This window comes from Pezoporus flaviventris, unplaced genomic scaffold, assembly GCF_033815535.1.
Source record: "Pezoporus flaviventris isolate CSIRO_AGI_PZ_B2104156 unplaced genomic scaffold, CSIRO_AGI_Pfla_v1 ptg000083l, whole genome shotgun sequence".
Taxonomy (NCBI): domain Eukaryota; kingdom Metazoa; phylum Chordata; class Aves; order Psittaciformes; family Psittacidae; genus Pezoporus; species Pezoporus flaviventris.
In genome coordinates, this window is record NW_026892631.1 from 5,781,562 (window position 1) to 5,798,060 (window position 16,499).

General features: G+C 42.4%; 1 protein-coding gene across 1 annotated transcript in view; it reads left to right on the plus strand.

Annotated features, from left to right (window-relative positions):
* Window positions 1–16,499, plus strand: part of ALK (ALK receptor tyrosine kinase) — a 316,033-nt gene that overhangs the window by 69,212 nt on the left and 230,322 nt on the right. Inside the window, exon 2 of the mRNA XM_061475364.1 lies at window positions 13,550–13,669. Coding sequence (XP_061331348.1) covers window positions 13,550–13,669 — 120 coding nt within the window. The remainder of the gene's footprint in view (window positions 1–13,549; window positions 13,670–16,499) is intronic.

Consider the following 16,499-nt stretch of genomic DNA (forward strand, 5'->3'; position numbering starts at 1 on the left):
CACCTGCAAAACTGGATGGAAGAAGAGAACCTGTGCGCCTGCAGCATTGTGCTCTCTTTCTGTAGCTGGTAAAGGTACATCTTGAATCTACATTACTGAAAAAGCAGCATTACCTGGAAGAGAGAGGAGCTCAAGGAAAAAAGAAAAAGGAAAAAAAAAATCCAAACAGATTATCTTAAAAAGTTAGATGAAATTCTGAGCAATCTTGCTTATTTCATCCCATACCAATTCTGATTGTCCAGTGTCACAAAAAACAGACCTCAAAGTAGCAGTTTGGATTTTGATTACAGCACTGTGATTGACTGTCAACGGTGATAGGTCTCTGATAAATCCTTTTCAGACTACACTAGAAGTGACATCATACGCTGCAGTTACCTGACATGAGATGATACAGATCCCTCCTAGCCAGGGTTCCAGTATGGAGCTTGATTTAACACACCTCAAAATTGAGGAGAGTTTGACTGAAGTGGTTTGACTTAAGTTTCACTTTTAGTGGATGTACTGTAGGAATCTTCCAGCTGTAGTTGATCATCATGGAAATGGCAGGTTAGATGCTGCTGGAGATGCTCAACTGAGAAGTGCCTTGAGAAGCAAGACAGACTGCATTTCAGAATAGGAAATGGAGAGGAAGCAGGGAAAGTTCTTGATGCTCCTGTGGTCAGAAAGCAGAACTACCAGCAGATTAAAACTTAGAGCCAGAGCCCGGGAGGTGAAGATGCAGCTCAGGCAGTCTGTACAAGGAGATAATGATGTTAATTCCTGGGAGTTGTGAGCTGGATTCTGATCAACCTAGTGTAAGCAGGTGTAGTCCAGAGATAGCAAGGAGCAGGAAAACAGGTTAATTACTACTTTTAGCAATGCAGTAAGGGCAGACTAGACAAGGTAGCGCTATTTCCCTGATAAATGTTAGATTGTGGATGCTCAGGGAGCACAGACATCTGAGACGGTGCCTGCTAATCGAAACCCCTGCATGAGCTGGACAGAGGCAGGTTTCATTCACAGAAGAATATACTCAGTCCCCCACTGTGAGGATCAGTCTGTCCCTACACCTTGCCATCCCTTCAGTGTCCTTCCATTGCTCCAGACCACGCTTTGCCCTGGTGAGAGGCACCTGGCTGCAAACTGCTGGGGAGAAAACTTCCCCTCAGAGCCAGTGCTGCCTCTGGTCCCAGCTCAAGAGCTCCCGGTTCCTTGCTCGGGGGGTACAATCATCTCCACAGCAGGCAGGGGAAAGATGCTGTAAGACAGCAGTGTGGTGTGCAGCAAGTATTTTAATACAAGGTAACTCTCTACAACAGTTTTGAAGAACAAGTTACTTTTTACAAGGGTATGTAATGACAGACAAGGGGGAATGGTTTTAAACGGAAAGAGGGGACATTTAGATTAGACGTTAGGAAGAAATTCTTTACTGTAAGGGTAGTGGGACACTGGCACAGTCCAGAAACACTGCCCAGATGGAGACACTGACACTGTCCAGAGAAGCTGTTGGCTGCCCTATCCCTAGCAGTGTTCAAGGCCACATTGGATGGGGCTTGAAGCAACCTGGTCTGGTGGAAGGTGTCCCTGCCCATGGCAGGGGCTCAGAACTGAATGGCTTTTAAGGTTCCTTTGAACTCAAACCACTCTGATTCTCTGATTCTGTGAATACAAATACTTACTCTTCATGTAGTTTTGTAGAGTTTCCAAGACTGTCTCAACCTGTAGTCCTGGGTAAGGCGTAGTCAGTTCATTAATGAATTCTGGAGGGCTGACTGCTAAGGCTGCCATTTATTTCTACTTGTTAAGACATATGACAAGATCCTTTAAAATGCCCCAAATCCTCACCTGGTAGTTTCCATGACTGTCATTGCCAGTGGGATCTTAGGCAGGCCTTGGAAGGGGTTTGTAAAACTATTTCAAAAGCCTTCTCCCAATTGGAAACCAAAATTGGTGAAAAGGATGAATGCTTTTGCCTCCCTGATTGGATGCAAACTTAAGGAATAGCTCTCTGCAGCTCCACACATGCGACTTCAGCTTACTGCCTTCAGTGATGGATCAGCTGTGTGCACCATAAGCCAGTTAAAGCTGCGGGTAGGACTAACTGGGGTGGGCAGCTTGTAAACAGAAAGACCAATTTTCTTACAAAGGAAAGGAAAATGCGTGTGTTTCATTCTGAAGCTGCCTGCCAGCTTGATCGAGGAAGGGTATGGATGCATGGAGCAGTGGCATCATTCTGGTGGGGATTGTTGTAATTCCCGCAGTGGGTTGCACTGTGTCTGACATGCAGCTCCCTCTCCGTCAATAAGAATAAATACTCGTCTGAAGTTTGTAGCCAGCAGAGAATTTCTTTCACTTGAATGTTTTATGAGTTTCACATAGCTGTGCTCAGCCTGCTGTGCTCTTTACTCATTTTATCAAAGGACCTTGTTGACTCTCCATGAGCTTATTCCAGACTGGAACCAAGCTGGTTCCAGGTCTCTGTCAGGGCATTCTCAGAGAGCTGCTCCGGCAGCTGCATAGCAAAGTCATATCTTCTCAGATGCATAAGAATTAGAATTACTGAAGTTGTTTTCTAATGGCAGATTTTCCATCAGGAGGTATCATTTTGATAACTAGCCTTCATATGGGAATCAGTCAAGTTACCCAAAATGCCAGGGTCATCTTCAGGCTGGGAGAAAATCAAAATGCAATGTTTTGACCTTACCACATGAAGCATTTGGATGATTTACTTCATTTGCAACTATACTATACTGTAAAATCAATACGAAACACTTAAATCTTAATTCCTTTACACAAAGAAACATTTGCTCCCAAGCCGTTTTCCTATATAAGATTGTATTTCTAGGAAACCTCAGTTTTATTCTTGTTCTTTCCAACATGTGGAATGGAAAAAAAGAGAAATCCTGGGTTTTTCTGTAAAGCAGGAATTCAGATCGCTGCTCGGATCCAACACCTATTCAGTACCACGGGCATTTGAAAGACCAACTGGTGCATAGCTGGAGCACCACACAAAGCAAACAAACAAAAACACCCCAAGGGCTGAAATCTGTTCCCAGTAAATATTTGAGTAATTTCAAAGTATTCATCAACTGCGGGGCTGTCCATGAACAATCTGCAAACAGGCAACGAGTGCCAAATCTCACAAACACACTGTTCATTGCAGATAGTTTGCCTCGTCACTCTGACTGAGCTGTGTGTTACTACGCAGCCAACTGTTCTTAAACAAGCTTGTTACCCTTTGCTGTAGTGAAAACTGTGTGTGAGGAGCAAGAGTACAGAGTTTAAGGGAACAGATACTTTGAAAACCTTAAGCTTCCTTAGACGTTTCTTCATAAACATATTTATTGCTTTTTGGCGAAGCCCCGTGAGCAGCATTAGTTGCATTTTAATAGCTGATAAAAGCAAGGCAAAAGGAGAAAGTACACAGTTTATTTTAGATCTCACTGCAGAAAAGAAGAGCTGGGAATGCCATTAGTGCTCTCGAGTTCCAGTTCACAAAACAGTATCTATGGGATGGTAAGTTGGCTTTTATTTATAATGGCTCTTAGCGTGGTGCTCATCACAGAAGGCACTCTGTAACTCAGAAAACTTCAACTTAACCTGTTTCCATAGCAGACTTACAATAAACTAAATCTGTTGTACCGACTCTTCCTCTTCTAGATGCAGAAAATGAGGCATACGTTGCAAATTGGTCTGTGGCATTTGGGGCTGGCAGTGCTGTCTCAGCCTTTTGTGGCCTCCTCTCACTTAATCTGTCACTCTTATCATCATCTCTAAATTCACCTGCAGAGCAGCTGCCCAGAGTATTTTGATTGCAAGTTGTGCACGCAGATAAAACATTGCACGCCTGGAGACTAAAGGTCCCCAACCCAGAAACAGCTCACTGTAGGCAGCTTGTGATGATTCCTCTTTGATGATTGCTTAAGGACCGCTGCTGGAAGCCCCTTATCCCAGCAGACTTTCTTGGGGAAAAGCCATGGGAGGAAGTCTTCTTGAAGAGGTGTTATCTGCCATGACAAGTTGCTTGCCCTGATGAGTCTGGTGCTGAGACTGTGTTATGATGACTGATGAGGCCATCCGGAGCAGTTAACTCAGCCATTTGTAATCATTTCTCTTACAGGCCTTTTGGTAATCACTTTGGGAGATTCTTTTTGAACAGTGCATGTTCTGGGTGGGAGAGAAGTGATTTCTCTTTTGTGGGGAAGAGTTCAGATAGACATAAACTCGGGGAAACAATGGAAACCAAAAATCAGTATAAAATACCTTGCTGTCCTTCTAGATATTCCTGCAAGGCTCTTCTGTTTCATTTGTGCACATTGAAGCCCCATCCACACACTGGCTCTGTTCCAGATGTGCAGAATTTCACTTCTGCAAGATAGAGTGAAGTTTGGGTTCAAACTTAAACAGGGGAGATTTAGGTTAGATGTAAGGAAGAAATTCTTCCCTGTGAGGGTGCTGAGGCCCTGGCACAGGGTGCCCAGAGAAGCTGTGGCTGCCCCATCCCTGGCAGTGTTCAAGGCCAGGTTGGACGGGGCTTGGAGCAGCCTGGTCTAGTGTGAGGTATCCCTGCCCATGGCAGGGGGTTGGAACTGGATGAGCATTTGCAGAACCTCCTTGAGAAGTGCTTCCACATCTAAATACCCCACAGTTGCAGTCAGAGATGCTGTCCTTTACCTTAAGCAAAATTAAACGTTGCAGTGAAATCAGACAATATAAGCACATTGGCATCTTTCCCAGTAAAGGGAATATGAAGTAGTTTTTATTGTTACTGCCAAGACAGCTGTGGTTTAGATTGAAATAGTCATCGCACCCTTTTGCTATTTCTAGAAATAATGCAGCTTGCCTACCAATAACAAATGTCTAGTATTCTCTCTGGTACCAAAACACCCTGCGCATTTGTTGCTATTCCGCACCACTGTATCTTAACAGAAGTGCCTAATGCAGCAAATAAATGGGCTTAGCCATACAAGTGGCAGGAAATTCATAACTGTCGCAGCTTCACAGTTTGTGTCTGTTGTACATAGGTAGGGCTTTGTATAATTCCTCAGAGCGTTCACTTTCTGTTTTGATAACAACAGGCTTATTTTAAGATTCTTCTTCTAAATCTTTGGGTTGCAAGGTTTCAGAATGTAACCCTGTATTAAAGCTGGACAAAGCCTCTGGAGCTGCACTGACCTTTCTAAAGGTGTTCTCCCTGTCTGTGTGGATCAGACAAGGCACACTTCCTATGGGAGGCTTCAGGATTTCTGCCTCTTTTGTATGGGAAATCTCCAGTTTTTACCCCTGTATTTTATTTCCCTTGCTTGTGGCCTGTTTTAAATGTGAAGGGCTGGGGATGTCTCATTTAAAAGTAAGCCTGTGGATTTGTATCCTTATATATGGGACTATTATTGAACCTTTTGCTGCCATCTTTCACATGCACTTGTGCAGTAAGCTTGGAATTTCCCCCCTCTCTTACTGAAGCAGTAATACTGATAGTAATGAGGAAAAATAAGGCTGACTTACGCCACTGCTCTTGCTTTCTCCAAATATCCAGTATTTACTGGCCAGCATTTGCAGGTGACATTGTTGAATGGCTCTAGGTAGAGAAACAGGGCCAGCTTGTGCCTGGGGTGGGCTTATGCCCAAGCTCAGTGCTGCAGTGCAGTGGGAGAGAGGATTTTAAATGCTCAAGTCAGGTGTGACTCTAGGTGGATTTGAGTTGGAAAGGGGGCATTTAGTTGCTATATATGAAAGGAAAAAAGGTTTCATAAACTTTGTTACAAGTGTCTCCAGAGCCAGAGGTACTGACGTGGCATGAAAGTGTGGGAGGAGAAGTGAGTTACCACCGTTTTCATCCTGATCAAAGCAGTCTGTAAAAGGGATGCAGGCTGCCTGCTCTGAGGGTGAAAAGCCTCCTGCAGAGCGCAGAGATTCAGATCTCCTCCAAAACCCTCAGATACTCATTCCCCAGACATTTAAATGTTCAAGGAATTTTAGCATGTAGCTTTGCCCATTGACACTTAAGAAATAACAACTAGAAGTGAGCATTGAATGCCACACCTTGAAAACGAGAGAGACAGATCAAAAGGAGATGTTGAGAAAAATACGAGCTTGCATTAAAATTTGCAGGGACTGGGCCACTGAGTATCTAAATATCTGTAGCTATGTTAGTGCTGGCTGCTTTTTGGTGTTTGTTATATGCATTCTGGTTTAGTACATGGTCAGTGTACTACAAAAGAGGGGTTTAAATGTATAAAGAGCAGGAGGTTGTTTCTGGGTTGGTTTCTTTCTTTTTTCCTTAATCCCACTACTTAAAATGATATAGGAAGTGTGCAAATCTGAAGAGGGACTCCCAGATGGGTGTACGTGTTAAATATAGACGTAACTATGCAGAAATCCAAGGTAAAGTATGGTTTGAAGTCAGTATGTGTAATGAATTATTAAAACACTTAAAAGAACGATTCTTTTTTAACTTGAAAGCCTGGCCGCTGTGCTTCTAGAGGTTATGTTAACTGAGTACAGACTAAGGGAAAGTACCTGTAGAAGAGTAATCTGACACATGCAAATAGAGAATATATAGGCTGAAGACACCAGCTGGGACAGGTGAGACTCAGACTGGAACCCACTTATGACAGATGAGAAGCAAACTGGTATAGTTTATATGCTGGCATAGCATGGGGTATATATATGTAGTATATATACTGGTATAGCAATCACGGTAGGAGCTGAGAGCAGTTCAGTTACTAACACTCAGTCCTTTGTTTTCTCTCTGTTGCCCACAGAGATGCTTCATTGTGCTGTAAAAGATTGTTAACAGCAAAGACCAGTCTACTGCTGGATTTTTTTAAAGGTCCCATGTACACACACAGATGAGTAACAACTTTAAGCCATTCCTACTCTGGTCTGTAATTGAGATCCAGAGCTCTTTATCAGTAAGTCATGGCCATTTTGTGGTGTCTTACTAAGCCGGTCTTCAGCACCTGCAGAGCATCCGAGATGCAGTAAGTAGTATGCTCTAGATGGCAGTGTATTTTTAAACTATAGTAGTTGAGCTGGCTGGAAGATAAGCTTGGTCATTTGAAGTGGGGTTTTGTAATGCTCTTTGCATGCCACTTGCGTTCAAAGTAGAAATTCAAAAAATACATTAGGTTTTACAATACATAGATTTTATATAGATTTTATATATTTATATATAGATTTTACATGCAAATACTAAGAAGAAGTCACAGAAAGCAGCAAAGAAAACAGTATGGGTTTCCCCTGTGTTTTTTTTTTTTTTTGAATAGGAAAGTGTGGATTCCTTTTTCCCCTGTAATGATCATCAACATGTGATTCTGTGTCAATATTTCCCTGTCTCAGTGCCTTAGTTGGATTGTAATTTGGGTGTTTTGTGCTCCTCTTCTTCCATAAGCCAGGTTTTGCTGAGACCACATCTCCCAGGCTTACACAGCCTCTCCTTGCATCAGTGGTAGGTAGAGGGACTGCCTAGTGGGTAGAAAAGAATGGAGCTGTGCAGTAGTTGTTTGCTGACTGAATGAGGCAGGTTTGAGGCAAGTGTTTTTTTCCAATCAAAAGCTAATACTCCATATGAAAAGGAGATGGAAAAAAGATACATTGCAAACATAAAGGGGCTAAAAGAACATTTTAAATAAGCCTTAAAGACCAAAGAGAAAAGTCGTCACGGCCAGAAGGATAGCACAGGTGTTGAGTTAAATGCAGTTTTATTAGTGACACATGCTTCATGTACGGGAAGTGTATGCTATTCCCAAATTTACACATCAAGCATCTGCCAGTCAGGTTGTTGATCACTTCCATGCCTCATGCAGTACCTCTGACTGAACCCACCATCCACACGTCTGCTACAGCCCACTAAATGCTAATTTCTTCTCTGCAGCAACCCAGCCCAGGCGCTGACACACGTACTGTCCTTTATTTGCACTCATCAGGCTTTCAATATAACATAAAATCATTGTAACATGATGCATTATTAAATATGTTTCCCAGCTAAAAAGATAAACTTGACAGACTGTCAGCAAACGTTTTTGTTCTGCTGAAAGGGTTTGTAAAAGGGAACCCTGGAGTACATCCACCCATTAGTGTAGCTCACCAACGAGTCAGAGCAAGAAACTGCATAGAACGAGCTTGCCCTTTGCCTCGTTCTCCAGCTTGACTATAAACAGAATGTGAATTTGGCTTCTGAATGTCATTTAGGCAGTGATTTGTATGAGCACAGCTGAGTCTATGGATTATTCACAAAGCCTTTACTTGGCCTGTTTGTTACTATTGGTGCTTCTGGGTCACCTTGATATAGTGTAGTTCTTGCACTTTCATGGATGACTGGGTATGATTGTAGATGGGAAGAGGGAAAATTAAAGTTTCTAAGAGGCTGTGTGACTACTATTAGTGTGATCATGAGGATCAGTTATGAACTTGAGAGCTCACCCTGAGTTCTTAGGCAATCTTTTTCCCTCTGGTTGCATCCCTTTACCCCCCAAAACTGAAACCAAGAACTTCTGTGGGGCCAGGAACTCAGGATTCCTTTATCAAGGACCTCTGGGGTGTACCCTCTGACCTAGACAGAGGCAAGCCCGAACATCTGGCTGCTCATAGCCAGCCAGGACTTCATAATAGCCAGCTCAGGTCCTGAGAACTCTTTTGCAAGATGGAGATGTTGGGCTTCAGGGCCCTGCAGTGTTGGATCTGCCTCTTACCAGGATGTCCTTGGCCTGCCTCTGGTTCGTAGGTTTCCATGTCTCTCAGCTGCCTGTAAGGTTTTCTGTTTGTTTTAATGAAATGAAGTTCCATTGGTCCCAAATGGAAAAGATAACTGTGTAGTATCTTTTCTGTGGAAAATTTGCTCCCTTTTTCTTAGAACTGGAATAACTTCTTCTGAAATATCAGGCTTTCCCAGAGACTGGAAAATGGAGATCCTCATGGGAGCTGTTTCTAACCACATCATTGTAATATTTCTAGTAACTACTCCATTGATTGCTGTTACAAATCAGCATCACAAATACTTCTCATGTTGATATCTGATATTCACACAAACAAATATGAATGATTTTGAGATCTTTTCCCAGGTGTGGATGCAGTTGAAAGTACATGGTGATCCCGGTTATTAATTACACATCTGCTGCAACTCTGAAATCTAGAGGACAGGCACATGCAGATTTGTCACCTCAGATTTACCACTGAGAAGCTGGGAATAATGCAGCTCAGCAAAGTGAGAAAGCTTATCTACTGAGTAATGAAGCAATATCCAAGGGCAGTAATAAGCAATATTCAGTTACATGCAGGTGCACTTTTTGGTTAAAAAAGGCATAGGTGTTTTGATAAAAATTCAATTACATTTCTGCACTGCACAGGACTTTAGAAAAGTGCCTGCATAAATTGCTGGGGATATTTCTTCCTTCTTCCAAAAAGGGCAAAAAAAGGGAGGAAACCCTGTTTGTTTAAAATTAACCCAAGTCAAAGCCTTTCTTGTTGTTCCATTTTTATGTGAACACGGGTTATTCTAGTAAAGAGGCATTTTTCATTAAAATAATACATAAATATTTGATGTGATGAATTTGTAGCCTTGAGGCTTGACTTCAGTACACATGAGCCATTTTCGGGTTTATTACCAAAACTCTTGGTGAGCTGAACGAACTTCACATCCCCTAAGGAGATTCATTTGTACATGTTTAAAACCAGAAATGTCAAATGTTCTCTTCAGGTGCATGTTTCTAGCTGGGATGGAGTACCTTAGGTCAGGATTTGGCCCTGGATATTCCTTTAGGCAGGAATATCAAAGAAACCTCTGTTGCACCTTGCTATACTTCTGGCTACTAAAAATGGAGCTGTCAGCTTCCAGTTGCTAATCCATTAATTTCTGTTAAAGGTTAGGGTTACTGTTGGCAAGTGACAGAGCACCCTGGTCCAAACAACTGGAATGGGGGGTTGACTATTTAAAAAGGAGACAAAGCTTTCTTAGTGCTTTTTGGCTTCAGTATGAGTTGGTTTGGAGAGGGCTAAAACCCATATCTTTTGTCAAATGGCCACAGTGTGGTCTCCGTTTGCATTACCCTTGCTGCACGAGAAGTGTTTATTTAGCTGATACAGTCTTCTGTTATTACCTCTCTGGATGTATAATGCCCTGGAGGGGGAAGAGGAAAGGTCTCTCCTTTTCCTACCCTATAGCTCACTCTGAAATCAAATCATTCCTCACTGTGAAGAGTAGCCTCTTGGCTATACAAAAACCTTTTACCCAGCATCTTTCTCTGAAGATAACTTAATTGGGAAAGATTCATAACTTCTGATACAATCTTCTTGTCTTCAAGTTCAGACCAGTAGCCCAAACAAATCATTTGAGATGAAGTTCCAAAATTAATCCCAAAGAATATGAGCAAAAGGAGTTCTTAGGTTAAAATAAATTGAACTGAATCATTCCATTCTTTAAAAATAGAGATGAACTTTCAATTTCTTAATGTAATCTCTTATGTATCTCTTCTTGCTGGTAGAGGAGGGGTTCAGGTGCCTGGGCTGCCCCATCATCTGCTCTGACATTCAGCTTTATTTTGTGTCTCAATTTCCTGCATATACTGGGGACAGAGGGAACATTTCCACTTAGCTGAGGCTGAAGGTAGGCATGATTTCTGATGAGTGCAATGTGTAGAGGCATCCTTCTGAGTGTGAGGAGTGCCAGGAAATTTGGGGTAATTTGGTTGTGTTTCTGGTTCCCAGTTAAGGCTGGTCAGGCCAGCAGCAGGGATTTAATTCAGAGTTCTGTGCCTGCAGAACTCAAGATGCACCTCAGTGGCTTTCTCCCAGATTATTTTGCCATGGGAGGAGGGATGGGGTGCAGGTCTGGTTTTCGGGGTTGTGACCCCAAGGTTTGGCTCTTCATCAGTACTGAACACGACGTCTGCGTTCATTTGGGTCTGTTCAGGGTAAAGAGGCTGCAGAGTTGTTGTCTGTGGGAGACCCATTGTCTGTGTTTAGGATATTAAATCATTCCTGTTTTGGTGAGTCACTGGGTGCAAATGTTATAACAGGGATATTGATACTGGTCAGACATCTCGCATCAGGCAGATCATGCATTGCTTTTAAAACCAGCTTATTTCAGGAGCTCGTTTTTTTTAATATTCTTCTTTTAATTTTTATATTAGCACTGAAGTGAATCACATTTGTAGGAAATAATCCACTTTTAGCAACTGTTGTAACTGTTGTAATGAACCCTGATGTTATTTGCCACAACCAGCCTTATGAGTGAAAGATGTGTCAACTATGTCTTGGTGTTAGGGAGAAAAAGCCAATATAGAGATTATTCCATAGTTACCTATCATTTCATCATTCACAGCTGAAGGCAGCACACTAGGTTTGGTACCTACCCTTATAAATCACTGGTCTGATCTTCTGTGTCGCTACATTGCAGACAACAATAGGGGATATTTAGTTACTGGACCATAACTTAGCAGGTTTAATTGTGCCATTAGGGGTATAAAATTTTTCCCACTGAAGAATAGCTTGCAATACAGCGTGAAGTCCATTCTTATCTTGAAGATTATTGCTCTAAGCAATGAGCAAGAATTACATCTCTTAATAAGAATGGTTCTTTTTCTCTTAGTTTCCCTATCATTACTCAGTTACAGGAGTGTGCTAACGATAAGGTTGCACTGAGAATGAGAGAGGGCACAGCTGACACTTGGTATTTAAGCTCCTGACAAGTCCCTCTGAAAGTTTCCAGTTTTTCTTCAGTGGAAGTGAGCAGCAGGGCTAAGCAGAGCTTTAACACAATCAAAGCAGTGTTTTCCCCAGGCATCAGCCATTTACCTTGTTTACTATTATCCTCTTAACTGTATCTTATATTATCCCTTACTGTTTATCCATCCAAGAGGACAGTTCCTCAGCACTCTGAATTAATTATTACCCTAAGTTAGTTAATTCCTATTGTTACAGGAAGTTTTACCCATCTTTATTGAGAGATATTACCAACTTGTTTTGCTGTTATTGCAGCAGAGCTTAGTGTTGCACCTAAACTAAAAGAATTCAAGCAAGCTACTCTAGTATTCTTACTTGAGAGAAATAGTATTTAATAGATCAAAAATGTGCTTTTAATTTCTTTTTCTAAATAACAAATTCTTTATATCTTCTGTGAGAATTCTAAGAACATATCAGCAACCCACAGGTTTATTTTGTTCCATCAAACCAACTTCCCAAACACAAGTCTTGCCTGCCTGTATTTCTACAAAGTTAAATCCTACCTTTCCCTTCAGGACCTCAAAAAATGAGATGAGAATACTTAAGATCCTTCAAGTTATCTTCAGAAAATCCAACTTAAACATTCACAGGGAAAATCTGTCTTTCAAAGCTTACAGAATTCTGCTTTGCTCATTGACCTTGCATGTTGTTTCACATAGTGTTTCTCTTTGCACCTCTAATATCATTGTAGCATTGCAGAATTAGTGCAGGTCTGTATTGTTCTGGGTCTACTGTTTTGACTGTTCTAAGTCACTGTCATATTCTCACCCCTAAAAGCATTGGGTTGTTGAGTAGAAGCTGAGCACGTTTGCCTGTGTACAGGATCTCCTTATGTTAACAAAACTTAGAACCAAAACCAAACAAATTGAGGGGCTGAGAGGTCAAAGAGAACTTAGCTTGAATGTAAGATTAAACTTGGTAGTTTTGCTAGGTGATGATAATTTTGGGATGTAAAGCAATTAATCTCCTGTCTCCCTGAGCACACATGTATTAGGAAGGAAGAACCAACCAAGAAGTATTTGAATATCAGAGCACCCCTGCGGAGAAAGACTTGGGGGTGTTGGTTGATGAGAAAATGAACATGAGCAGGCAGTGTGCGCTCGCAGCCCAGAAAGCCAACCGTATCCTGGGTTGCATCAAAAGGAGCATGACCAGCAGGTCGAAGGAGGTGATCCTGCCCCTTTACTCTGCTCTTGTGAGACCTCAATTAGAGTATTGTGTGCAGTTCTGGTGTCCTCAACATAAAAAGGACATGGAACTGTTGGAACAAGTCCAGAGAAGGGCCACGAGGATGATCAGGGGACTGGAGCACCTCCCGTATGAAGATAGGTTGAGGAAGTTGGGGCTGTTCAGCCTGGAGAAGAGAAGGCTGCGTGGAGACCTCATAGCAGCCTTCCAGTATCTGAAGGGGGCCTATAGGGATTCTGGGGAGGGACTCTTCATTAGGGACTGTAGTGATAGGACAAGGGGTAACGGGTTAAACCTTAAACAGGGGAAGTTTAGATTGGATATAAGGAGGAAATTCTTTCCTGTTAGGGTGGAATAGGTTGCCCAGGGAGGTTGTGAATGCTCCATCCCTGGCAGTGTTCAAGACCAGGCTGGACGAGACCTTGGGTGACATGGTTTAGTGTGAGGTGTCCCTGTCCACGGCAGAGGGGGTTGGAACTAGGTGATCTTAAGGTCCTTTCCAACCCTAATTATTCTATGATTCTATGATTCTATATCGGTGCATGTTGCATATGGTCTATAAAGCTGTTTCAGATCTTTGCACTTGCTGTGTAGCATATAAACAGCTATGTCATACGTAATGTTTGGTTTTGATTTTAGTTTTGTTTTTTTTTAATGAAAGGTCTGAGCCCTTCGGATCTCCCAGCAAGTAGCCCACCTCTTCCTCCTGGTTACTCTGCTTGGAACTTGACCTGGGTCATGAGAGATACATCCCCTTTCTTCTCCCATAGAGGACGACACAGTGAGTAGCATTTATATGTTAACCTCCAGAGGCTGTAACTGCCTGTGGATATTGGTATACTACTGGAGCAAAACAACACCAGTCACAAGATGCATGATAAAATATCTGTTCTCTCAGCCCCCGAGGGTACTAATAAGCCCTATTGCCCTTTACCAGGTGTCACTGGGGTCTTCCCCACTCTGCCCGCAGGCCCAGGAGTCCCATTTCGGCACAACCCGACAAGGCCTTGGCCATCACTATCTCTACAGAGGTACCTGATGGCCTGGGCTGCCCCAGCCTGCCCTGCTCCCTCAAAAACAAGGGCCCAGACTGTAATATTTGAGGGGTGTGTTGGAATCCAGTGTTACTATAAAGAGAGATGTGTACCAAAGTGACTTTTTCTTGCCATCTCCTTTTGTAACTCCTATCCCTTCCAAAATACGGGAATCTGTTTTCATCTCTTCTCTGGTATGACCTATTTACTGACTATCCATAGCCATTCCACTGTGAAATACGATGGTCGCAGTTAGGACTGGACTGCATAAGGCAATATCATGCAATCCAGAAAGTGGCTGAAGTAGGATATATCTACTATATATCTACTACCAGTCTCTATGAGGGGAGATAAGGTGCTGAGAGGCTAATAAGATTTACTCACCCCAAGCCTGTAATTATCTGCTTGAGGGAAAAGTTTGACCTACCTATATGAAGGAGTCCCATATTTCTTCAAATTTATGTTGCAGCCTTTTATGTGTGCAATATATATTCTTTCCATTGGCATACAATATCTGCTTCTAGCTGTTGTATCTGCTTGAATGATGAGGACACACCAGTTTCATTTTGGAAGGGACAGTAGTACAATCCTTTTTTCCTCACTTGTTTTTCCTCAGAAGTTGCAAGACTCATTTTTAATTTAGCCTAAACTCTTTCAGTTTCTCAGTAGTACTATACTAAAGGAAGCCTTTGTTCTTAAAACCTAAAAGCATTGATTCCATCTGACAGCATCACATGGAGATAAATGTACTGCATCTAAGCAGAAATGATTTATTATGATTTTAGCTGGTTGCACAAGACCAAATTCTACCATATCCCAACCATCTGTTTTGCAAGGAAATGCAGGATTTTGATGAGGTGTTACACAAAATACTATCTTCACTCAGGACAGGTCTAAACTGATTTATCCTTCAGTAGGTGTAATTCAGGGCAGATGCCTTGAAACTACTGGAGAATCTTGAAGAGGGACAGCAGTAATTTAGGTTTTTTCTAGCTTTGCACTTTAACATTTCCAAAAGTTGGCAGAATTTCCTTCAAATTAAAGGGGTAGCAGTGGCCTACGAGGACAAGTCTTAAAACACCTATTCTTTATTCCTCTGCATTCCTGCAGCTTATATCCACCTGAATGCTTATTAGTAAACTTCCCAGGGATCTAGATTTCTGTCCAGAACTGCTATGAGCACGACAGGGATGGACAGTGCCTTTCAGCAGCTGATTACTGGCTCTGGACCTAAGCAGCCCTGTGAAAGTCATGCAGGGGCTCAGCAGAGCAAAGCAGAAGACAAAGTTAGACCATGCAAGCTGTAGGCGAGTAACCTTGTCCCAGGACTACCCCTGCCTTCTGATTGAGTGGTTAATCCAAAATCACACAATAAAGCATTAGCAGAAATAAAACCCAGCAGTCCTTCACTACTGTGTGAACGAAAACACTACTAAATGTTTTCCCCTTCTGCCAGAAGTTTTCCTCACTGCTCCCTGTGTGACTGTGATTGCAGAGCCCTCAATAAAACTTCTGTCAAAACTCTGTTTGCCTAATCATCTGAAGGGACCCATCTCATTAACTGGCTGACACTGCTGAAGTGGGGCAATATTAGGTGTCTTAATTACTTTTCCCCTATGTTCTGCTGTTGGAGAAATGTCTTTGATTGAAAGGCTGAGTAAATTGATGTGGAGAGTCCCTCTTCCTTTGCCAGACTAAGTTTTCTGCTCCTTCGCTCAGAATGAAAAGTTCTGACAGACTGCCTTTAGTAGTTCTGGCAGAAACAGTGCTTCATCAGACATTTGAAACTGTATGCAGCAATCCCAGAAGATAATCACTGGCACAACAGGATACTTGAGAGTGATGCATTCATAAGACTTTTCTTCTATTTTGTCTAGAGGTTTCTAGATCTGTCTCTATCCAAGCATTGATTAATCATCTACCATCTCAAAGATGCAAAATCCATCTGCCTTTCAGAAAACAGAAGTCTTAAAAAGCCACATGAAGTCAAAATTATTTGGGAATTTAGCCTGCAGGGCAGGAGGAGTCTTTACATCTCCCTATTTTTGTGTTTTCTTTTGTTCTCTTTGAAGTACACTCAGACTATTTCCTGTTGTCGTGGTTTAAAACCAGGCAGAGGGCTCGTTCACTCACTCTCTCCCTTCTTTCCCTCCCCCTACTCCTGGAGGGATGGAGAGGAGAATCAAAAAGAATGCAACTCCCACGGGTTGAGATAAGAACAGTTTAGTAACTAAGGTATAACACAAATCACTACTGCTACCACCAATAATAATAATGATAAAGGAAATAACAAGGGAAGAGAATATATCATCTCACCACCAGCCAACTGATAACTTGCCCCCCCCAGCCCGACCAAGCACCAACTGATACCTCCTCCAACCCTGCAGACTCCCAGCCCTTCCGGCTAACTCCCAGTTACATCCTGGGCGTGACGTGCTGTGGTATGGAATACCTCTTTGGCTAGCTTGGGTCAGGTGTCTTGTCTGCTTCCTCCCAGGTTCCCCTCCTCCCTGGCAGAGCATGAGGCTCATAAAGTCCTTGGCCAGACCAAAACATCAGTGTTATCAGCTCTGTTCC